This window comes from Neocloeon triangulifer, unplaced genomic scaffold, assembly GCF_031216515.1.
Source record: "Neocloeon triangulifer isolate White Clay Creek 2 clone unplaced genomic scaffold, ASM3121651v1 ptg000004l, whole genome shotgun sequence".
NCBI classification, from domain to species: Eukaryota; Metazoa; Arthropoda; class Insecta; order Ephemeroptera; family Baetidae; genus Neocloeon; species Neocloeon triangulifer.
Window position 1 is genome coordinate 2,860,486 of NW_026775547.1, and position 24,960 is coordinate 2,885,445.

A 24,960-nucleotide genomic window follows, 5' to 3' on the forward strand; every position below is an offset into this window, starting at 1 on the left:
AAATTTATAGCCAAATATGAAAAAAAAAATCTTCTAAATTTAGTATGAAATAAATAAAGGGATTTTTTCTTGACTTGGCCTCGACAACAAAGGCTACCTTAATGGTAAATAATGCGACCTTTTTATGCAAATTTATTACATGAACGCCAATTTACTGAAGAAATTACAATTTTTTATTAATTAGCCTCATAGATTTTCGATAAGGAGCAGCGATTCATTCTCGTTTCAATGGAGTGCATTTGATTGCATACGCAAATTAAATTCTGATGAGGAGTCAAGGTCATAATTCAGGTGCATCAGCCACATAAATACGTGTAAAAAGCGCACGTCGTTTTCCGCTGGCACAAAGACAAGCCGCTTGGGAAATGATTCGTCCGCAACATAAATTAAGAAATCACTCAATTTTGCAGCCGAATGCATTAAATCAACGGACAGCGGGAGGAAGGGAAGCTGCGTCCATAACTTCTCTTGCAACTCTGCTGCTTTTTCGATCAAATTAATTCAATGGGCAGATATTATTATGTAAATTTCAACAGAGCAGTTATCGCCGAGTGCAATCGCCGAAAATGTCAACTTATTATTTTATTGACTGGAGCGGCTTTTATAACATTTTAATAATGATACAACTCTGTATTCAACTAGCCGGTAGATGAGGGAAAATCAGTTCAAAAACTTCAATTTAATTTTTTTTAAAGGACTCGTGAATTTGAAAAAAAAAATTATATGAGACTGTTATTAAAATTGCTATAATTATCTCATTCTTATAAGAGATGAAACAGATTCAACTCTGCCAAAAGCATTGAACCTTGAGGGAAATTTTACAAAGATTGACAATTAAAAGTTCAAATAATACTTTCTGCGGGAATGGTGAGCCTTCGATGAACTCCTTCTTCAACCCCTTTGAGTGCAAATTTTTTAATTTGAATTATGAAACAAAGTATAAATGGACAGGCCCTTAAGGTTAATTAAAGTTAACTTATATTAAATAATTGCTGACTGAGTGAGGAAAACTTCAATTGTCCTAATAATGCTTTTAAAATAGTATTTTCTTGATATTTTTTTTTCCAATTGAACCACATTAATTTAGACCCTGAATATCACAGTTTCTTAAGGAAAAATCATACGATCTTTTCAGTCTTGTTTTTATTATTATTTTTTTAGAGAAGAATAATTAATAATAATAATAATAAAATAGTTACTGGAATCTGAAGTTTTATAAGGAAAAAACAAAACATATTCGTCCACATTTTGCTAAAACCACATATTGTTTGCTTGCAATAACTGAAAATAATTTATTTTGAAGGAGAAACAAAAAGTTTTCTGTAATTATTTTCTAGGTTATTATCAACTTAAGAACAAAATTACATATTAATTATTAAAATTGCATCCAAGTACAGTTGATGCATCAGATGTGATCATTTTAAAAGAAAACTCTTAAGGAAATGAATTTGTGTATCATTTTGTTCATATCTCCTCTGCTGCTCTGCTTGTGTCTGTGATGAACGATTTCATTATTTATTAGTTTAAATTTTTCATTCTGCTTTATGTGAGCGCGCACCACGCATGACTGAAGGTGGGTAAATAAGTAATATTTTAATATATTCATTTCGAATCTCACACTCACTCATAGTACCAAGAAAAAGTGTCCAGTTAATTGCAAGAACAAGCATTAAATGATGAACATAATGGAGTGGTAATGAGTTCTGCGTCGTCGACGGCAGTCTCTGCTCGTCGGCCAGATTACGAGGAAAAAAATTACGAGAGGAGCGAAGTGAGCAGCAGAGGCAGAAAGAAAGACAGTCATAAAGCATTAGAAACTATTAGTCATGCGCGTACGTACGTCGGTCTGCGTATGTATTTTTAATTGAGCTTAATGACGGCCGGCGCGCATTTGTTTAACTTTCTAGGCGTTTCTGCCGCGGACAAGTGAAAAAATAACAACTGAAAACCTTTGGAATTGGAATGAAGAGATATCTTTAATTTCTCCTCTAGCTGCGGCAATTAATTAAACAATTAGCCTTTTGTAAAGCAACGATTTTCTTCTTTTTTATTTTTGGTTCATGAGGAGTAAAATTTTAAAGGGTTGCCAAAAATATTTGGCCGCAGGAGATGTATGTGTGTTAATTCGTCATTTGCTGCCCACGAGTAAAATTGGCGAGAGGCATTGGGCGGATGAAAAACGTAAAATATGCCCACCAACCGCGCGAGATGCATTTGCATGCCAACCACGCAAGCAAGTTGCGGAAAATTGATAGTGATTTAGATGATATAATTTTAAGTCAAAAGTATTAAACATAATTAAACAACAATAGTATTATAATTTAATACAAAAACACTTATACTTATTTCACAATTTTATTTCTTTGAATGTTTTAAAATACATTATGTTTTGTTTAAAATCTGGCAATTTATTTTTGTAATTATCAACATAATTTTTAAATTTTTGTGAGATAAAAAACTATAATTTATGTTTTTTTTTTAAATTTAATAAGTTATAAATAGTATTATCGTAACGTGTATTTATCATAGTTATTGTAGAACTTACGGATTTTATGTCCTGGTATATTTGTAGATTTACTTATCTATTATTTATTGCATGAAGAATCAGAAGAATAATGCCATTTTTATGAATTGAAATTAATATTATGATGAATAGAAGAAAACATTAATTTTTAAAACTAGTATCTCTTACTTTACAAATTTGGAAAAGTCGTTTTGAGCAACAATTATTATGGTTAATTTTTCATATTTGATGCAATTAGAATAAAATTAATGATTTTTTTTTTTGGGTATTATTGTATTCAAATAAGGAAACAAACCTGGTTTCCAAAGAATGATCAATAAATCTTATATTTTTTCTCCAATTTTCTGCATAATAGGCAGTCAATTTTAGTCCCTCATGTGACATTTTGATTTAAAATTGCAGAATTTCGCAACGATCTTTAAAAAAATTATAAAAAAAGACTTTTTTGTAGGTCTAGAAATCATATGCAAGAAAATTAAATGTTTTGCCGACTAGTGAAATTTCCGCCACGGATGCTGGGCCACTCCTTTGGACTCGTAGTGCTCTCTCAGCAGGTGCCGCTCGCTGTTTTCGAGAGACTGCACACAAACACAGTCTGCCTAATCAGAGGATCACGTGAGATTTCGAGCGCGCCAGCCACTAAACAAGTCAGAATTATTGTTTTCGTAATTACACGCCTCCGAGTTGGCGGGTCAAACGCGAACCTAAGCGTGTGGTTTATGGCCGGTGTTGGCGAAAAAGAAAAAATAATATATAATGCTCTCGCACCGGGAGATGCACAACGTTTTATTTATCTCGATTGCGGCCGGCCTGGCTCGTTGGCGCGGCCCTTTTTATTTTTATGTCTTTGTTCAATCCATTGAATATGAAAATGAGATGTCTCTGTTTTATGCCCTTCGATCCATCATTGTTAGCGCTGGCCATATTGTTGTTTTGCAATTACTCCGAGACCTTTTTCTGCTCTCCAGTCTTTCTCATCGGCGAATACAATTTAAAAAAGGGACGTTTTCGTCAACTCAAGTCTCGCCAATCATACGCAAATAAAATGCATTGTCCAAAAGTAAATCTGAATTTAAAGAAGTACGGAGAAGAATGGAGCGAACGTTTGATCGGAGGTTGTGAGGGAAAATTTATTTTTAACAAGCAGCGCCTTTAAGGGTAGGCTTCGTTGCATTACTCAAATTTTAAACAAGTTGTATATTCCCATACTAAATAAAATTATGACAATAATTTTAGAAGTAATGGAAGTAGTAAATTTCAAATTATGTAAGGATTTGAAAAAAAAATTTAAAATTAATAGTCATAACTGCTCATTTGGGCTTGGAAAAAAAGATGTATGGGTAAACCCCAATACTTCTAAACATGCAGAGTTGTAATTGACGTTTGACATTGCGGATCAGCCATAATGTAGTATTTAAATTTTAAAAATTTCAATGATATCATCATTATATTAAGTGTTCTGTATAATTTAATTAATTTAATTATTACCAGAGTAGGAGCGTAAAAAAAGGTATAAAATCTATAAAAAGAGTTTTTATATAGTTTTGCTTTCTTTTTTATCTCTATATAAGTTTTAAAAAGACTTTAATTATCGTTCTTTTTTAATCTTGAGTTTTTACACAAGATTTTTAATTTTTGAATCTATGGTATAATGTGATTTAATTATAATAATTCATTTATTTAAATTGATGTATTCATAATAATCAAATTCTTTGTAACAAACAAATACATTGTCAAACAGAAGTCATGGAGAGAATAAATTGGCAAATTATCTTTATTATGTTGTAGACATGTTTGAAAAATATGTGATTTTAATATCAAAAAATTAATATATAAAAAAATATTTTTAATATCTATACCGAAATGTATTAAAATTATTGCACTCAATTGTGTTTAAAAATATTGCAATAAAAAAATAAAATTTGAATTAAATTTAAATTTAAAGGCCAAGAAATAATAATATCAATTAAATAATAAAATAATAAATAATATAATATTAACGGTAAATTTCAAGATTACTTTTTTACAGTGGATTTTTTTGAGTTGTTTACCCATGTTTTTTATACAATAAAAAACTCGCACAACCCATCAAGTAAAAGCCGACTTCAAATTTACCCATGAATCAACCCTCGATCGTTAATAAATTCTACTACAATATTATATTAGTATAATTGTTTTATGTTTTACTTAAACTTCAATAAATAAAAGTGACTATATTTACATCTTTACAATTTTTATATTTTATTATTAGATCAGACTGGATCAGACAATCATTTTATGCTATTGAGTTTTTTGGCAAGATGAAAAGAGCATTATTTTAAATTTTCCATCTCGGCTAATTGAAAGCTAATCCCCCATTCAGAGAGACTCTGCTCTTCCATAAAGGGAGTCCATTACGACGCACACACACGCCTATGTACGAAAATTATACATACATACAATTGTTATGTATAAAGGGCATAATAATCGAATATGCTGCTGGATGCGGCGGCGACGGTCGGTGTCTCGCGGTGCTCGTTGGCTGCGCGCGCACCGGCCCAAGCATTTTCCTGGGTTGCTTTTTCGTTTTGTGTTCAAGGTCTCGAGTGGGCCTCTCTCTGACCTTAGCAAGGCGAGCCTCTTGTGCGCGCGAGTTGCTTTTATACACACACAGATTTTATTTATACGCGGCAACTCACGCGGCCGCGGCGGCACCACCGACTCGCTGCTTCGTCTTGAGACTGGATTCGAGAAGAGCAGTTATTTCGATTACACTCGCCGGGGCTGTTTCGAGAAACGAGACCCGTTTCCGACAACAACCTGAAACACCCTCGCACTCCATTCAGCCGGCAGTAGTTTTTCGTGCCTCGTCACACACGGCGAGTGCCAGTCAATGGCCCGTGCGCGCATTTATGATCTCACCGCACCGAAAATTGGCCTTGTTCAAATAATTTGACGCTCTCAATGAAATTTATTCACATCTTTAACAAACTCATTTTAATTAAATTACTTTAAATGATGAACAGTGAAAAGATTCTGTCACATCTAAAATTTAAATAAATAAATTTTTGGTAATTTTTGAAACCATTTAGAAAAGAAGAAAAAACAGACAATTTTAAAAGTCAAGAAAAAAAGGCAAAAAAGGTGGACGAGAAACTCAAAACCAGCCAACCGAGATGCTTTGATTGCCGATTTTTTTAGGCAAATAGCTTATTTTTTTTTTTTTTTTTGCAATCAAAAACAATTAATACACAAACCTTGAACACTTCAACGCATTTCATGAAAAATTGAAACAGTTATAATATAAATAAAATAAAAGTATGGTTAACTTAATAATTTGATAATTTTTGATTTAAATCAATTTAAGTTTTACTAAATATTTATTTTCATATTTTATTTTATTTTGAATTATCTAAATATCATAAATTTTTATCGCATTTGTTAAAATCATAATAAATAAATAAAGTAAATATGCCCTTCATATAATAAGCTTGAATGTTGTAAAATATACTAATTTATACAAAGTAAACAGTGGAGATTAGTAATAAATAAGTCGGATTGATTTGAAACTAAAACATAAATTTTGGAAGATTTCATTAGCTATATAACCACATATGATTTCTGACAATGAATGAAGAGCATAGTGAATATAAAACAGAAACTCATAACTTATGACTGCAATGTTGTTTTTAAGAACAACAATGTCAGGGATGAAAGTTTAAGAAATAGTTAAAATTTGAAAATGAACAATGATGAGGTAAGCTGTTCATGAATCATAAAGCAAATTTAAAAATGTAGTCATATTGACTCTATTGACGTATCTCATATTGTGATTAATCTTGTTTTTGTTTAAATTTTCTGGAAAAATAACTCCGAATTAAAATTTTTGGAGATATTTTGCTGTATTCATAATTAAGTAGTTCATTTTTTTAAACTTGTAATTTATTCCCTTTTTGAACTTTGAAACTTATTTTGCTTTGCTCCACAAATCATGACCGCACTCGAGATTTTCGCAGCCGTAATCCGTCGTTTCCTGAGCGCGTTCAAATCTCTCTGACACTAATCACAAAAGAGGCGAGATTTGAACGCCTGCACTGCGCGACAAACCTCAGCCATAAACTCGCGCGACACGCCTATTTTGCATTCAAGGCAGGCGATGACGAAAAGAAGCCAAAAAGGGAGCACGTGATCGTTTACAACACAGACCGCCTCCGGCAATCTAATTGGGGGAATATTTAAATATAAATAAAAAGATATGAAAGAAGCAGACGTGCAGTTTCTCTGCTCTCGGAAATTTATTCGAGATGATTTGTTGCGTGTCGCGCCGGCACCAACACACGTGTCCGCCACGCAGCTATTATAGAGAAAGAAGCCAGACGCCAACTTTCTACAAAATATATAACCACCAGCAGAGTTTTTAAACATGCAGTGTGGCCACGAAATCAGCAGCTAATAAAATCGTCCCGATGATGAAAAAAATTAACAGCTGTGAGCGCGAGTGCCACACACAGAAGAAAGTTTCCGCTTGGACACCAAATTTGATATGGAGAGCCATATAATTATATATGGTGCCAAAAAAAAAAAGATCAGGGAGAATGGCTAAGGAAGTGTATCATGTAGCAAAAAATGATGCCCTTATAAGTGTTTACATTAAGAGGATTTGAAGCCTTTTCCAAATTTTATGTTTTTTATTTTTGAAATAGTTCACAATAATTAAGAAAATAACCGACGAGAAATTTCTGGTTTTTGGATTCAATGATGAGTTGTATGAGTCGTTTTTCTGTACTTGTGTTTACTGTTCATAAGTTTTCAACAAAAAAGCAACTTAAAATATTTTATATTTATATTTTTCTTTATATATGGACACCCTTGCCATCCGTGATCTGCTGATATCTGTTTAATTGTTATATTTGATATTATTCGTGTGTTTAAAATGAATTCAGTTTTCAAACGGTATATTGTGTTTAAGCTATTTCTATATCGAAATAAACAGGGTTCAATTGCGGAGATCGAACTGCGAAAATGTGGTCTTTGACTAAAGTTATAGACTACAGACCTGTGTTTTTAATTATTTTAGTTTAAACTCAAAGTTGCAATATCAATTTTGCAAGGAGCTATAAAAAATTTCTGATTGATATTGCTTTTAGAAAGATTTTAGAACTTAAAAGTAACAGCCAAATAATAGTTTATTTGTTTTGTTTTAATTTTGTAAGCTGATTGCACCGCTTAAGAGAAATAAGGCGAATCCATAAATCACCAAAAATCTGCCAAAACAATTAAATATATTTCATGGTTTGATATAAAGAAGCCGTGGCACAAATTATTGATCCCTTGATTTCATCAGTTATCACTGAAGATGAAAAACATTTGTGCATGTTTTTATTATGTATTTTGATTCTTGTAAAAACCTTATAAAAAAATTAAAATATGCGTCATTATTTGTATTAGAAAATGAAAGATTTAGTATAAATTTTCTGATCTATATAAATAAAGTAATAAATATATAATCAAAAATAAATAAAGTAAATTGTTATATTAAAATTAAATTAAAAACAATTTAAAAAACGTTAAAATATAAAAATTATTTTTTTTTAGCACTTTTATAGTTATATTTGAGCACCAACCGCTCAATAGTTGAGTGTGGTTGTGTGCACCTGTTCTCACACTAATAGTTGTTTTGTTTGCTCTCTCTGGTCGGTCAGGCTAGACGAACACTAGACGAGTGGCGGCTTTTTGCTTCCCGAGTTGAGAGACGATGACTTCCACTTGTAAACTTCACCTACCACGCTCTCCTCCCGTCTTAATAACCGCGTCTTCTATATTTATATAAATAAATTTATAATATTATTTGTTGTTGTTTTGCGGCCAGCGCACTCGGGATGAAATTGCACTCGATCCGTCTCAACGCGCTGCTTCTATTGCGTTTCAAACCATTATTTAATTTTCCGTCTGCTTTGTGAGAGACGAGCGAGCGCAGCGTGCGATGATTGAGCTCTCGCGGTCGATTCACCCACGGTGAGCGACTAATGGGACGGAAAATTGCCTGTTACACACCGCGTATCTTTTTGTCTGCTCTTTCACTTAATGATCTCTCGTGGACCCGCCAGATATCATCACGGCCCAGATTGAATTTTGGTGTTTTTTTATAATACTCTCGCGCGGGTGGCTGCCAAGAGAGAGAGAATTGATTGATTTATGGCGCGCCTTGTTAGGAAAAGTAGCGATTCCATCGACTTGTTCAACATTTGCTTGATGTTCTCGTCGTGAGATTTGCATCTGTGCGTGGAGGGAACACGAAACGGACGAGGAGAAATGGAGCGAGATGAAACAGCGATCGGGAGAAATTTCATTTTAAATGCATGTTTTAAATAAAAATTTGCGTGCTGCACGAAATCTCTTTGACGTTTTAAACTGAGGGGTTCTGAAAGTTGCCGTTTAAAAAGTGCATTTTCTTGTGAAAGTGATATTTAAAAATTAAAATTAATTTTAAATGGACAGAAAAAAAGTAAAAAAAATAATCGTAAAAAAAATATAGCTATTTTGATAACAAAAGGTCAGAAATGAATATATAGCAAAATAACCTTTTCTCCTGATTCCATTTTATTTAAAACGATTTTATTTTTTTCCATAATTTGTTTCAAATATTTAAAGAAAACTGGCTCATTAGTTGGGTTGGGATTAAAGTTTATTCTAAAAATATTTATTTCAGGGCTTATAACACGTATTATTAATTAATGAAATCAATGAAATTGACACAGAAATAAAATTCCTTTTGGAAAATTAAAAGAAATCCATTTTTGAGAAGAATCCTTAAAAACTTTTAAATTAACAGCTCAAATTTTTCGGATTTTTTAATCAAATTGATCACATAAGAAACTTTTGCTTATAAATTATGGTATTTCATATTTAAAATAAATTTATAAATTATATAACACTTATAAACTTATTCATTAAGAAAACACCACAAATTTATTTTATTTCCTGGAAGTTTTCTTTGCGATATTATATGCACAGTGAATAATCTCTTGCACAAAGAACAGGAAATAATGCAAAAATGTCCTCGCCCCTTATTGCATTTGCGTGTGTTATTGTACATTCGTACAATTGTGCAGTACACAGACTACTCTCTCGAGAGGGGACATTAAAAATTCATCAAAGCATCGCAAAGGCGATCTTTTCCTCGGCTCCAGCCGCAGCATCTCTCTCTCTTTCTCGACGACGGCGCGGCTTATAGGAGGGGAGAGACGGGCGGAGGCGTCCTGGCGGGTGGAGGGGGTCTCAGGGTCCGGCGGACTCTGCACCGGCAGACCCATTGTTGAGCCGATTGTTGATGGAGAGCGGCAGCAGCCAGCCGCAGTCGCCCGCCCCGCAGGCGGAGGCGGCCCCTGCCCCATCGCCACCCCCACCGACAGAGGAACAACCCTTCCTGGAGACAGACACCCCTGAAGTAGCCACCGACGAAGAGGTGGTCACCGACAAGGGCGCCATGCTCATCGTCATGACCGCCGTCGATCCGAACGACCTGCAACAGCCACCCCCGCCACCCCCGTCCGCCTCCATCCTTATTCCTGCAGACGAATTCCTCATTAGTTCAGCACAACTCAATGAAGAAAGGCAAGTGGATAAAATGAGATAATTACAGCATAGGTTTCCGGTATTTCCGGTTTTGACGTACGCGTGCGCACCGGTAGTCTCACATGGGACTGCGCATGCGTGTCTGGTGTCTGGAGCACAATAAGTAAAAAATTTAAATTTTAAGTATTAGCCATGTTGAAAATTTTTTTAAATATAAAATTTTTTAAACAAAATAAAAAATTAAAATAATATTTTAATTATAATTGACGTGTCTATTTATTATCACATATAAAATTATTTAAAAGGATTTTTTTATTGCAAAACGTCAAAAGGACAAAGCCCTTGTTGGTTTGTTCAACGGCCACCGGCGACGAGCGTGCAACAATCGGCCGCATTGTTGAGCATTGACATGCAAATCGAGCAGTGACTTGGCCAAACTAAGACATCACTCAAATAACACCTCAAACGTTTTTTCAATTTTTTGCGCGGCTTGATTTAACGCGATGTGACATTTATTGATGATGTGTGCTCCGGAGAAAAGGGTCGAACATGTAGGGGAGGTTTGGAAGAAAAAATAAATGAATCGGTGAAGCAAGGGTTGCTGATCAAACAGAGCATCCCTCAATGTCACGGACCCTTATAAGGAAAAACAATATAATAATTCTCTTCGCCATCTCACGGTCAAAGTGTGTGATATTCACATTTGCCTAATGGATCGTCATTTATTTTATTTTTACGACACAATCACAGGCGGAGCGAAATAGGGAAAAAAACAACACGCACATTAATTCAGGCGAGAGAGCCGTGCATATATTAAACATCACGAAAGATGGGCCTTTCTTTCTTCTGCCTGGCTGCTGTTGTGATGAATGAAAAAAAATTAATAATATGCCATTGCTGCGAGCGTGGAGAGAAATCAAAACTGCCGTGCTCGGAAATTAATCTCAGCGTAGTTTGCGACGATAATAATGCAGATATTAATTAGCGTAGACATATTTCCTAGCAGCACCGAGAGCCTTCAATTTCTTTCACGTCGGTCTTTCAATGTTGCAATTTAATTGTCTTTGATCAACGTTAATTTAAGCCTCTCTCTCTAACCGCCGGCATGAAGAGTTAATTAATTTTTGTTTGCTACGGCGCACACGGGAAAGCAATTTCCTGTGCGAAAATAGTCGATTAATTTTTTTTATTTTAAGCCCCGGCTTAAATTTCAATTGGTTCCTCGTCAACGAGTAAAAAATAAATGGTTGTTGTTAAATATTCAAAATTGCAACATCTTTATATAGTTTATTAATTAATGAGAAGTTTATATTTTTAGACGCGCACCATCAACGAGAGCTTAAGGGCAATTAGATCAAATTGGATATGGAAATCCCGTGGACATTTATTGCAGCGATTGAGCACAGCCATGCACGTATGGCGCGATTGAAAAATGAGCGTTGGTTAATTTCGCGTATATATGCCAGAGAAAAGTGCCGAGCATGTTTTTAAATGTAAATGCGCGTTTGATGCTGAGAGCGATCCGACAGCGAGAGAAGACATCACAAATTCCATGTGGGGAATAAAAGAAGGAAGGAGAGAGAGAGATGAAAATTTCGCAAGCGGCGCTGTTGCTAAGTGTTTAATTAATTTTGACACCCGATGCTTTTGTGGCCGCGAATGCCCCTCATAAAATAGAGTGTCCGCGAATTTTTTCGATTCTAAAAAATTCACTCGGAAACAAACAAAATTTTGACCACGTGGTCGCCGGATTTACATTGCGCGGGTCTCCGAGAGGAAAATAATCCTTCTTGAACAGGAGGGTCGATGAGGAAGAATTAAGTAAGAGAGCCGCGCTCTTTGAACGAAATAAAGAAAGAAAGGGTTGAGATGAAAAAGCGACAACAGCGCTCGCCGCTCGTCTGCTGTATCCAGGCAGGCGCCTCTCGATGCTCGTGACGTCACTCCATTAGCATACCCAGACGCACTCAAAAATCCACTCGCTCGAAAATCGAATGAGAGAGAATCGCCCAGGTCGAATCACTAATCTACCTGCGCTGGCCTAAAAATCTCCTTTTAACGAGAGGAATTTTTATTAATTTTTTTTTTTTATAGGAAAGATGCAAAATTATATATATGCCGCCAATTTTCGCAAACAAAAGCGATCGTTTTTGCTAATCGCACGCGTGCACAATGGAACGATGATGAAGTGCAATCGAGCACTGAATGGCCCTTGTTGTTAAATTGGCCATTGGCGCACAAACAAATAAGAGAGCTTGGCGAGAGCAAGATTTCAGCCTGGGGCTACATTTTAATATTATTTCAAGAAGGAACGAACTCTTTTCACTTGACCCTCCGCTCTGTGGTTTCCTAATCATGAATCAAAAACACGCTGCGTCCCTCGAGACACCTCATTTTTCTCAGTTTCTTTCGCCGAAGGAATTTTCCTCAATGCATAAAATCGTCTGGGGACTTTTATATTATACGTGAAATTTATATACTCTGCAGAGGATAAGATTATATTTGTCCTCTGTGTACGGCACGGCCGCAGTCATTAGCGCGCTGCTTATAAAGTGCATTTCGCTGAGAGAAGCCAAAGCTTAAAAAGACTAAAGAAAGATACATACACAGAGTTGCAGAAGTGCGGCTGATTTTAGCCGTGTTTCGCGTGGGCAGCGACTTTCGTGTGGGTGTGCTGATGATTTTACACTCGCGCGCGCTATTTAGACTTTTATTTCTTTCCCACTTGCGGGGTTTACCAGCAATCAGAAATTTCAAAGCTTTTGCACAACACAAAATATCGTAAATTCGTTGCTTAACCCGGAAGGTTGCAAAATAAATAAATTATAATAAAATTATATATGTGTAAAATAAACAAAAGTTTTCATTAAATATTGAAGATTAATCATTCAGGTGGATTTACACGGAACAAAATTTAAGTTGTCAATGTTAATTTTCCAATAATTTGATTTACCATAAAGTTCAATGATAACATTTTTACTCTTAATTTCAGCTGTCCAAAGTACAACAAATAACAATTATATGCGAAATTCCCATAAAAAGAAATGATAATTTACAAAAAGTGTCAAAAACTTGGTTTCCAAGATAAACCAAAGCTCTCCTTTGGTGTCTCTAATGAATTGTTGAATTAAAATTTGCTCTTTAGGAATGAAATTTTCATTATAATCACTGTTTTGCTGATGAGAACCCAATTTTGAATAATTATTTTGAAATTTATGATTAAAAGTGAGACTTTTTCCTCTGTATTTAAATTTTGTATGTTTCTGCGTGGGTTTCAGCAATGATTAGAAGGTGTTCCTGTTTTTTTTTTTGTGCGCTCGAAACGATTTCACAAATCAGCACAGACGCGAGACATGGTGAGGCGGACGCGAATTGCTCGCTCAGCACATTTTTTAATGAGAAGTTAAGTCTGTGTTTCGGAATTTAAAATACACACACACTCGAAACGGTCCTTCAGCGGACGCGAATCTACATGAAACGAGCGTTGGTCGCGCTCTACACAAAAAAGCAGCAACATCGAGTGTCGATCGAGTGACTCGGAACAGAGAGAGAAACAGAAACAACCTTCTTAAGGGCGTGGTCACACTTTTATCCACACACACATGCATGAATGTGTACATTTATTTCTACACAGCTCGGCGCGCAGAGATAGATTTTCCGAGTGATGCATGCCATGCCATCGCTACTCGCAGATTATATATTTTATTTATTTGAAGTACGTATATAGCCTTATGAACACTCGGCGGTTTGATTAGCATTTTTCATACAACGCCGGACAGTTACGGACAAACATTTATTCTTTTTAATTCCAGCCGTCGCTCGCGAAATTTAAACTAGAGCGATTTTCTCACTTGGCATATTTGCATAAATTAAGATGTCGAAGGAATAAGAAGTTAAATTAGCCTCGTTCCAATAAGGTTGATTGGAAAAGGGCGAAGTAAAATAAAAACTGTTGGCATCAACGAGTAACGCAGACTCTAAATTGAACAAAGTTGAATTTTTTCAAAATATTTCACTGGATTCATTTAAAAAATTAGACTTTGAACATAATGCATATTTAAAACGTTCCAAATTGTTGTTGTAGATGATTCCGCTAAAAAAGATAATGGATTCAGTTTCCTTATAAAATTTGTTCGTATAAAGCACTTCTTCAAAATTATATATCAAATTTGGTTGAACAATTCAATTATTAAAGCTTCTCATGAAAAAATTATTTAAACTTCGGAAAAATATATTTGACTGAGAATTTGTAGAGCTCTTTTTACTTAAAATGTATTTGCTTTGCTTATTTTTCTATTAATTTATTACGTAGTCAATTTTTTTTCAAGAGCTCACTTTGGATCGTTTACAGTAATCAAAATATGCATGCACAGTAACCATTTAATTATAATACGCAAAACTAATTTAAACTTTGCGTCTCGAGTGTAGCAACACGTTTTGATATTCTTTCTTGACGGGCCTGACGGTTAAATTTCACTTGAACGCCCGTGGATGTCCGAGCAATAAAGGTGAATGAAGCGAGATGCTTTGTTGCGAAACGCGCGTCCCAGCATACGCACATTATATCGCTGCTCTCAAAGTGAGACTTTCTATTGGACTGAAAACCAAGGCGATTTTATAGGCGGCATTTATTTTATGCTCATTTTATGTATTTGATCGCCGGTGGCTGCCGGACTGACTCAACTCTCTTGAATACATTTATAAAAGAGTTGCCCGCGAATTTCCAAATATACTTTTACCAATCTCAGTGATAATAACGAGAAGAAGGGAGACGTGTGTGTGTGTGTGTAATAAAAAGCCGCCGCCAAAACGATTTTTTGCCTTTGCTCACAGGTGAGATGTTATCTCTCTTTCCAGTCAAGAGCGAAGCTATAGAGGATGGAAATGAGAGAGAGAGATCTCTCCCGCAGCATCTCAACAGGTGCCGGCCAATGGAAAACTGACGCACAAGAAGAAGTTAGTAGTGCTCTATGTGCGGAGATCGTATGAAAAAGATTATTTTTTGTGTTTGTGTTCGGAATTAAATTCCTCATTTTTCATATTACAACTCCAAGCTAGCTGTGCTACGCAAATAATATTTCACGTTCAAACAGAATTGTGGTGAGAAAAATAGGATAAATAAATTTACTTAGAAAAATTCCCAAATGAAAAAAAATGCCTTTAATGAAATTAATTCTTAAAAAGCCTTAATTTATTATTATTATTTTTTTTTTAATTAAATTGAGAATTTTTCAATTTTGCGAACTTGGAAACTTGAATTTAAAAAAAAAACGGAAAGAAAAAAATAATTTTCATAGAAGTTTCTTTGAAATTTGTACCAAAAAGTCGCAATATTACAATTGCTGTGGAAAAAAGAATGTTAATAAGAACAAAAATCACAAATCTACAGCCTGGAAAAAATTAGGTCTTGAAACAGCTCTTAAAGGATAATACAAAGTTTAAAAAAAAAAAAATTATTTTCTATCAAAATAAATAATTAAGTTGTCAAAAGAATTTTAACGTGGATTCAGAAACATTTGAATCTCACAAAATGTAAAACAAACAATTTATAAAGAGCCACTGACTAATTTGCGGAAAGCAAATTAAAAAGAACTCCAGGACGAGAATTATTCGTCCAAAAATTAACGAGTAAAGAGAGACCTCAAACTATTTACTCGCAGAATTACAGAGTGTAATATTTTTTAATAAATCATAAAAAGCAGCTACACATAAATTCAAGTATGACATATTTTTTACCTGGGTTGTCTACAACATTTTAGCCGGAATTAATGAATACATTATAACTTTATTAACGCACACGGTTTGCAAATGAAGACTTAAAATTTTCCATGCACGTAATTCTCCAGTGTTTCGTTAAAAAAAGGCCGCGCTCATTAAACGCCCAACCATTTGAATTGTAAATTTTTGTGTAAATTTTCCTCTCTGTCTGCTTTATTAGTTAATTGGCGAATATTTCAGTGACGTCATTAGTTGAAATTAACTCAAAAAAATTGTTCAATGAGTTGAGACCAAAAAGCAAAAATTAATCATTTTCATAAAATGCCTCTCTTTTAAATAAACTTGCGTTTCCAATTATGCAAGTCCGAAAGCGAGACGAATCGTTCCCAAATTTCTCTCTCAAGCATTTGAAACTACATAATTAATTAGCAAATAATTTCTGCTTAATTTAATTATCATTGGCTGGAAAACGCGGCGAATGATGTTATTTATCGAGCGGCCATAAATCGCCAGCGTCTATCCCGCGGCCAGAATGGAATAACAATATCTGCAACCAACAATGCGCCATAACTCAGCCGAGAGAGACACCCCGAAAGAGATGCAGCCTGCGAAAAAAAATCCACATAAAACGCCGCCCTGCCCACCAAACTCTCGAGATTCATTGCTATTTGCAATTTAAATGACCGACATTGTTGTGCTACGTGCTTTTATTTCTCTCTCGGTGTGGGTACGAGAAAAAATAACACCCACATCGAAAGAACCACGCGAAACGAAAAGAGTCCTCTCGTATCGCTCGGGCTGAATTTGAATCTTGGTATTATTTCTCTCCTGGGGAGATCACAAATATTGCAATTTGAATTAACTTTGAAAATAAACATGTATTTAAAAAATTTACATTTTAAATTTGTTCAAAATTAAGTAATGTTTAACAGTTTAAAACTATAATATATAATTTAACATTTATTCAATTATTTGTAATTTATTAAATTGATTGAATTTTGTGCTCATAATAAAACTTAATATTCGAAATTTATTTTTAAATTTATTATTTCCAAGTTAAAATAAATTAAGATTTTATAAACGCTGCAGACAACACATAAGTTTGCATCAGTATTTACTGGAAACAAGTGTTACTGCATTGGACAGCCCTGTGTTATTATAAAAGGTAATCAAATTACAATCATGAAATTTTAAATGTTAAAGGACATGTTCATGCACTGAAAAAATCATTTTGTTTTTTTAGAAAATCTCACACATTACGGCAACAGCCTGTGAACCACTTTCGTATGATTTTAGAAATATTTAAAAAAAAAATAAGCAAAAAAAAAACTGTCCAAATTTTAATTCTCTTGGCCACTCTTGGCATAAAATGAGGAAACAAAACATAGCCAAAACTGATAGCGCCATACTTTAAAGAAAACAACACCTTATTTCTAAGCGAAACATTAAAAATTTTATTTGATGAAGTTTTTGCTCCAAGTCATAAAATTTTACATTTTTGTTAATTGAAATTTTCCTCGACTCCAGCTGGACTCTATGATTCAAGGAGATGCAAAAGTGTAATTTTTCCATCTATTTTTTAATTGAATTTACTTCATTGGTTAAAATATTATCAATTTAAGAAAAAAAAATATGCTTTCGGTAATTACATTTTATTTTTAAGAATTCTTTAATTGGATTTCTCATATCCAGTGGCACTTTCCGCTAATCAGGTCCACACTTAATCTTTCTTTGTTCTCCTCTAAATTATCACTTTCAAGGGTCGAATTAGTTAGATAATTGGACTAGCGTTGTGTTTACTATTTTTCTTTTTTCGGAGCGACGGAGGCGCATTTAAATTTCACCTTGATGCATTCGTCGAGATTTGAGCCGAGAATCAGGTGCGCGAGCGAGCGAGCGCGGCCACGCCGTGTTCATTTCCTTGAGTGTCTGATGCGGGCTAATTTATAGGCTTATTTACCGAGATGCAGGTAGAAAATAAATCGACAACGGCCGAGGAAAATACACTCGGAATCCTCTTCTCGCCGCCGCCGTTAAAAGTTAAAAAACTAAAAATATTATACTAACTCTTCGCCACACAGCGGGCTGCTGCTTTTCTCCTTGGACTCTCTGTCGCGCACATAAAAAAAGGAAAAGAAAAAAGAAATAACCAAATGCGCGTCACACTCAAGGATTATTGTTTGGAAGCTCTGTCAGTTTTATATATCAAAGTTCGAAATCTTGACTGTGATGGACTGCAAGGAACGGATTGCGTAACAAATTCACTCTTGTGTTCGGATGAGAGGAGAATTATAGAATAAAAACCTCCAATTTTCTTATTAGACCCGTTTCCAGAAAAAAAGTGTTGTGCGTGTTTGCTATCGTATATGGCTACATCTGCGTTTTTTTTTGCAATGTAGAAATTACGGGGCTTTCCTCAGGGCATTGCTCACAAAAACTTTTGGCTTTTGTTTATTTTTGGTTTATTTTGTGTGCTGTGCAAGTAATTAAAATTCCTTTAAAATTCAATTTCTTGTTGATATTTTGCATTTGCAAAACTCGTTAAATCTTTTCTTAATACCAATTCTAAATTGCCTTTTATACTTTTTCTATCTTAATATTCCTCTTCGATTCATAATTATCTATACTTATCAAAAAGAATTAATCTTTCACGGCGTAAACATAGGCGAATTTCCGTAAAATGGATTGAAATTATTTTGGGAAGCTGATCAGAAAATATATGTATTCATGTAAATTTGATTAAATCATTGACATTTTTCTAAATATCAAAACCTATCTACTTGATACACGTCTCAAATTATCAAAAAATATTTAGCACTAAAATTAATGAATTGATTATAAATAGTTAATTTTTACAAATAAAATGAAATTAAATTACTAGTCATGATTTATATTAATTATTTATAAAATATTTAATTTACTGTGGTTAAATTTTAAACAAAAAATTTCAGCAATGTTTTTCATTCAACGGCCAATGCACCTTCTAGACATATTCAGTAGTTCAAAAATAAAATAAAAGCAAATAATTCAACCTTAGTGAGAATTAACCTGGGTGTGTTGTAACTGCCAATTGAGAGATATAGGTAGGACGTGATCATTTCTCGGAATCATTTCATTAGAGGTTTGTGCAGGTGTGCCCCTTTTGATAAAGTGATCCGATCTTATGCGTGTGAATTATATATTATAGATTCACGCGCCGTCTGCTGCGTGTGTCTTTTGGTTCCTAGGCTGCTCGTGTTGATCTCCGCCCACAAATTGACCCGTCATCGTTTTCACCTCTCGCCGGCAATCATCATCTATATCTCGTTATTATTTATTTCGAATGAACCGAAAAAGTATATAAGTGAGTCGTGCGTGTCCCTAAATACGAGTCAGCAGGTCGTAAATCAAGCCCGTAGGATTAAAAATGCAAATCGAGATTGGGTTTTCAGGAGAAGAAAAATTCAGCTTTGAGAAAATAGAGTCTTTACTCAAATGGTATTTTATTATTTCGAATATAATAAGTTAATGGACGGAAAACCGACGCAATTTATCTTAAATTGCCATCCACGCAAACTATTTTGCATTTTAAACTGCTCTGCGCGTATAATAGTCTCTCTCTCACTGAAGAGAGAAGAACAAGGAGCGGTGCTCGAAGGGGAAAAATTCAGTCGGCGCGAATAAATAATTTCAGAGTTTGAGCCACCGAGAGAGCCGCTTTTAAAATTTATACGTATACAAAATGTGCATTTGCCTCTCGCTGATAAATAAATCTCGATTGCGCGACGCAAGGATGGAAATAAATTTCAGCCGAGAGAGAGAGCCCTGAGCGAACGAAAAGAGCCTTGGATGGCCACCGAGCGGCGCTTAATAATCCTTTTCTGGTGACAACGCGAGGAATTAAAAAAAAATCGCGGCCCTGGCGAATCTGGCAAATGGCAATCTGCCGAAACCTCCGCAGGAAAAGCAGTTTTAAATTTTACTTCCCGGATATGAATTATTTTCAGAGGGAAATCGTTTTGAATTAAATAAATTAATTAATTAGCATGAGTAAAATACATGAATAAAATGTTGCTTTGAGACGCAAAATTTAATAATTTTTGGATAACTTTAATTATTCGTGTAAATTAAATAGAAATGAGACTAATTTTTAATTAAATTTGTAGAATTTCAACTGATTCAAAGAAAGTTGTTAGAATTTTTTTTTTATTTAGATCTTTAAACATTAAATTATTGATTCAAAGTTAAGTTTTACAGTTTTAGAGAGTTAAAAACAAAAATGTGATGATTAGTGCAACAAATTTTGGATATGCAATTAATTTTTTTTTTTTTTTTTTTTTTTTTTTGTAAAAATAATTCAAACATTTTTGAATTATTTAAATCATTTCTTTGCAGATTTAAAATCAATTAAATAAAGGAAGTAAAATGGAAATTAATTAATTGCACTTATCCACCACATTCTGTTCATCTTGTCAGTCTACTGAAGAGTACAATTCAAATCATTTTGACAATCTTTGCAATTAAAAAGTGCATAAGAAGTAATGCAATCGATCATATCCTTCTCACAACATCATAAATTATATCCAACTCGCGCATTAAATGTATAATATTGTAAGAAATAACATGCACCATTGGTATAAAAGTTTAAATTTCCGCAACATTGAAAGTGATTTCAACGCTCGGTCGGCGTGCGGCCATCGCAAAGGCTGCAACATTTCCATTTAAGGCGCGGCAATCGAGTGATCTGAATAAAATGATTTATGAATAATAATTTTCTGCTCGCTGATTTGACGAAGAGCGACACACTCGCTCTCTCAGCACTCGATAATTTTCTACACACTCCATTAGCCTGCGTGTCAATTATGTGAAACCGTAACTGTGGAGAAGCTAATGGAAAAATAGATTTTCGCTTTTAGCACGGAAACTAAAATAAAAACATACTTAGCTCGGAATGCGGACGAACGCTATCTTAATGTTTGAGAAGTCGGTGGAAAAAAATCAGATCTGAACCCTTAACTTTGAAAATAAAAAGTGCGACTGCAATACATTTCTGATGTCACCCCTCGGGGGTATAATTTCATTAAGTGCGAGAGAAAGAAATAAAAAAAGAGGAATTTACATTTATTTATTTCTGCGTCGGCTGCAGGAATTAGACAAAGGCTTGTTAATTCTCAGGCATCACGTGCAAAAAAGCTGAGCCTCTCTCTCTGGTGCGGAGAGCATTGTGCCTGTTGATTATTATTATTTCTCCGCTTTTTATCCGTTTGGTTTCCTTTTACACGGTTTAGCATTTGAATGGCCTTTCTGTGTATCTGGTCTGGTGTGTGTGTGTGTTGGCACATAAAAGGACCCACCTTAAATCCCCATACATAATAATGTTCCAAATGCTCTCACCAACATATTCAAATCCCCCTCCCCCCTTCGCGTGTGTTTTTGTCACTGCGCCGATCCTTGCAATATTCTTGCAAACATACATACCGAGAAAGAGAGAGAGAGAAAGATGGCTCGATACTATTGCCGCCGTTTAATTTTCAACAACGCACCCTCAGAATAAATTGGAATTAACTCATTTCAAAATGGAACGAAGAATTTTTAATAATTTATTAAATAAATGGATTTTGAATTTTTTTTTGCAAAATATTTATTTTTCCAATTGTAAAAATATTTACAGGAAAGCTCAAAAACTTCAAATTAGTCCATAAATTATCAATGTAAGTTGAGTAATTCGTCCAGTAATCTCAAAAAGTTTTATTTTTCATTTTCTTTTGTACCAGTCAAAAGGTCGCTTTTAGTTTCATAATTTTGAAACCAGTCAATAAAATTTATAAAAAAAAAATCGGAATTAATTTGAAGCAAATATAAAAAGACTTTATCCCTTCAATAGCAATTTTTTATTTATTTTAGTAATCAAATTCAAGAATCAAATTGATAGAAAAACAATTCTGAAGTAATTTTTTTGCATATTTTATATTTATTTTTTGTAATTTGGCGATGTCTCCTGCAAAGCGGGACTAATAAGATTTAACATTTTCTACTCGAATGAATCATTCTCATTTTCATATCTCTCCTTTTCTTCTCTCCGCTCTCTCAAATATATAAATTCAAAAGATACGCATGGCCGTCCGCCGCTAATGGGATTAAATCGAACTGCAAGCACGATCTATACCAAACTCCGTGCACATTAAATGTATTTATGCGCGCACTCCCAGCAGCATGGACCCCATTAGGTGCGCGCTCTTTTATTCCTTCCTTCTTGATACGTATACAGAAATCCAGCCGAACTCCGGCGGGCACTCGAGAAAAACTCAACAGTCGCCGAGAGCCCTTGAAAATCACTCTGCGCGAGCATTATTGTCAATATCTTGAACGACGCGGCCTCTCCAAACGCAAACGACCCTTTCGGTGCAGCATACCTGCGAACTTTCATTCAGGCCTGCAGAATGTTTATTTTGATTTCTTTTGATCACTTTTTTCGCCAGTCTCGTAGGGTCCCATAAGGATGGAAGTTTTAGTTTTTCTAGATGTTTTAAAACTGAATCAATTTTTCTAAAATAAAATTTTAATCAAAGAAATATAAATAAAACTGAAGTGGAGAGCATGAATACTTTTAAAAATTTCAAATTATTTTCAACCGTTTTGAGAATGTCTGCTTACAAATTGAGCTTTCTCAATAAGCGAATATCTTCCATAAATGTAAGGTCGGGTAAAATTTTTGCACCCACTTTGTCCAAATGTATGTCATTATATAGATCTAAGGAAATGAATTTGGACCCCCAAAAAAATCGATCAACGGGCAATAAATTTTTAAGATTTGTCCAACTCAAGTTTTGAAAAGGAACCTGAATGTTTGAAAGATTTCAAAAAGCTTTTATTGGCTAATGGGCTCAATTTTTTTATCATTGTTTACCCAGGTAACAAAATCTTTCTGCTGTTTAAATTTTTACAAACGTATTTATTTTTATTAAATATAATTGTTAAAAGTTTATTTTTGTGATTTAATCTACTTTCTGAGTTTATCTTTCATTTTTTTTCTTTTTTTAAATTTAAAATTATCTACTTTGATTTCAGTTACTCTATTCACATGGAACTATTTAAAATTTTTGAAAAATAAAATTTAAAATTTATACTGAATCAGTAAATATTCACAAAATTAAGTAATACTATTATTCTTCTCGAATGGTATGTGATGTGAGAAAAATTATGAAATAATAATTTAACTGCAGATATTTTATAATCAATTTCAAGCATTAAAAACTAAATTTAAAATTCTGTTGTTTCTTCCTTGCAGATTTATGTTTTTGACACTGGAGGTACAGAGCTGCGCCGAAGTCTCTCCTCTCGCTCTCTTCTCTTTTAATAATGCAAGATGAAAAGTATCAAATGCGCGCAACGAGGTGGCTAATTTGAATAACCCTTTGCTCTTTCTCCACGTCCCGGTGTGCCTCGGCCAAGATAAGCATCTCGGCCGAGAGTCGTCCTGCATTTGCGCTCATTTGCTAACAATGAGAAGAGTTTTCATACACGCAGAGATGAAATAAAATGCACCACTTTTATCTCCCGCATCTCGTCTGTTGCGGGTCCTGAATTTGCTCAAGCGGCGTTTTGTTGCACATTTGCATAACTTTTTTTTTAAACTTTCCAGACATGATGTTCTTCTCGCCGAGAAAATTTCAAAAATCGGTTGCTCATGCAGCTAATAATTTTATTGCTTTAATTGGAGAGAGGAAAAAAAAACACATGAAGGAAGCGTTTTTGCCTTTTTGCGCCGCCGCTTTGGAATTCCGCGACTCGTTCTTCCTGCATGTCGGATTTTCATATATTATCACAATTAAACGTGCGCGCGCTCCTGCGCCGCCGTGACCTTGCCTATTTTATTGGCACGTTCGCAATAAATAATCACGTCGCCCGCGGAGTGGATTTGTTTTAATTGAATCGCGCGCCACTTTTCTGCTCTCGTTCAGTGCGGGATTTTATTGTCCGAGCATACAACTTGGTTACGTCGCCCTCAAACAATAACAACTGAGACTTTATGTCTCTTTTAAGGTAATCGTTATGGACGCGAAATGCCAGCAGTAAAATATTTTATGTGCTTTTCACTATTTAAATGCTGTACAAAGGCATCATTATATGCGTTCCAGCTTATCACAGTATATTAATTCAGAAATATTCATTATATAGCTTGATTTTTTTTTAAATCATAGTTTTTTCCGTAAAATTATATACAATGTTTCATTAATTAAAATAATTCCAAGAAAATCATGAATCATTTTATTTAGAGTTATCGCGATGCTTATGTGTATTGAATTAAATCTGAAAAAGTCTTTTTACGCCAAAGTACTTAAAGTAGTATTTTTTTTTCATGTTAAATATTATATTTTAAGTTTTTTTTTTTTTAAATTTTATAACCAAAATGAATTAAATACCTGTTAATTTAATAAAATTGGTTTAAAAACATCGTCATCTGGTATTGTTGCTGAGGAATGTGTGCTGCTGCTGACGCGAGAGAAAGAAAAGGGAGACAATTAAATTTCCTGCTCGCCAGACCGCACGTTTATCAAATGAGAGCGCGCGCACAACTTTGCAAGCGTAATGAGATGAAACATCGCACACAAATTCAAAGGAAGAGCATGGCAGTGTAAAAAGTTTTACTTTATTAATTTTGAAGCAGAAAATATTTTGTTGCCTCACTTTGGCGCAGCTACTTGGTGCATTAAATTTTAGGATGAATAATTGTAGCTTAAAAATGAAGTTTTACATCAAATTTTTATTTGTATTTATAACTAAATATTTCAAACCACTAAGCGCATTAAAATAAATAGCACAATTATATTTTTTTTATAAATTAATAATTAAGAGGTATAATATTTCAGGTATACAAATGTAATTTTTTCGCTAAGTTCACTCGCGGATTTATTTCCTTCAATTTCTATTTTAATGTGCAATCATATTATTTAACTGTTCATTATTTTCGAAGAAAACTCATTTAAATATTTAAAAAAATTTCAAGTAGGGTAAAATAAGCCAATAACTGCCCTCTCGTTGCAAGCAAAGCGCGGTAGATATCTCTGAAATCAGATATTGGCCTCACCAGCTAGCAAAAGGGGCCCGCTAAGGGGCGGCTGTCTTAATAAAAGCCGGCGAGCAAATTTGGGCCGCTTAATTGTTGAAATAATGTTAGTTAAATT

General features: G+C 34.3%; 1 protein-coding gene across 7 annotated transcripts in view; it reads left to right on the plus strand.

Moving 5' to 3' along the window:
• Window positions 1-24,960, plus strand: part of LOC132193707 (protein grainyhead) — a 93,836-nt gene that overhangs the window by 19,655 nt on the left and 49,221 nt on the right. For 5 of the 7 annotated variants that reach the window (XR_009441477.1, XM_059614544.1, XM_059614547.1 and 2 more), the window contains exon 1: window positions 9,797-10,117. The exons of the other annotated variants lie outside the window; for them this stretch is intronic. Coding sequence is in view for 4 of the 5 variants with exons in the window: in XM_059614544.1 (XP_059470527.1) it covers window positions 9,834-10,117 (284 nt within the window). In the remaining variant the exon portion in view is untranslated. Of the gene's footprint in view, window positions 1-9,796; window positions 10,118-24,960 lie in introns of those variants that run through there. 7 annotated transcript variants of the gene reach the window in all.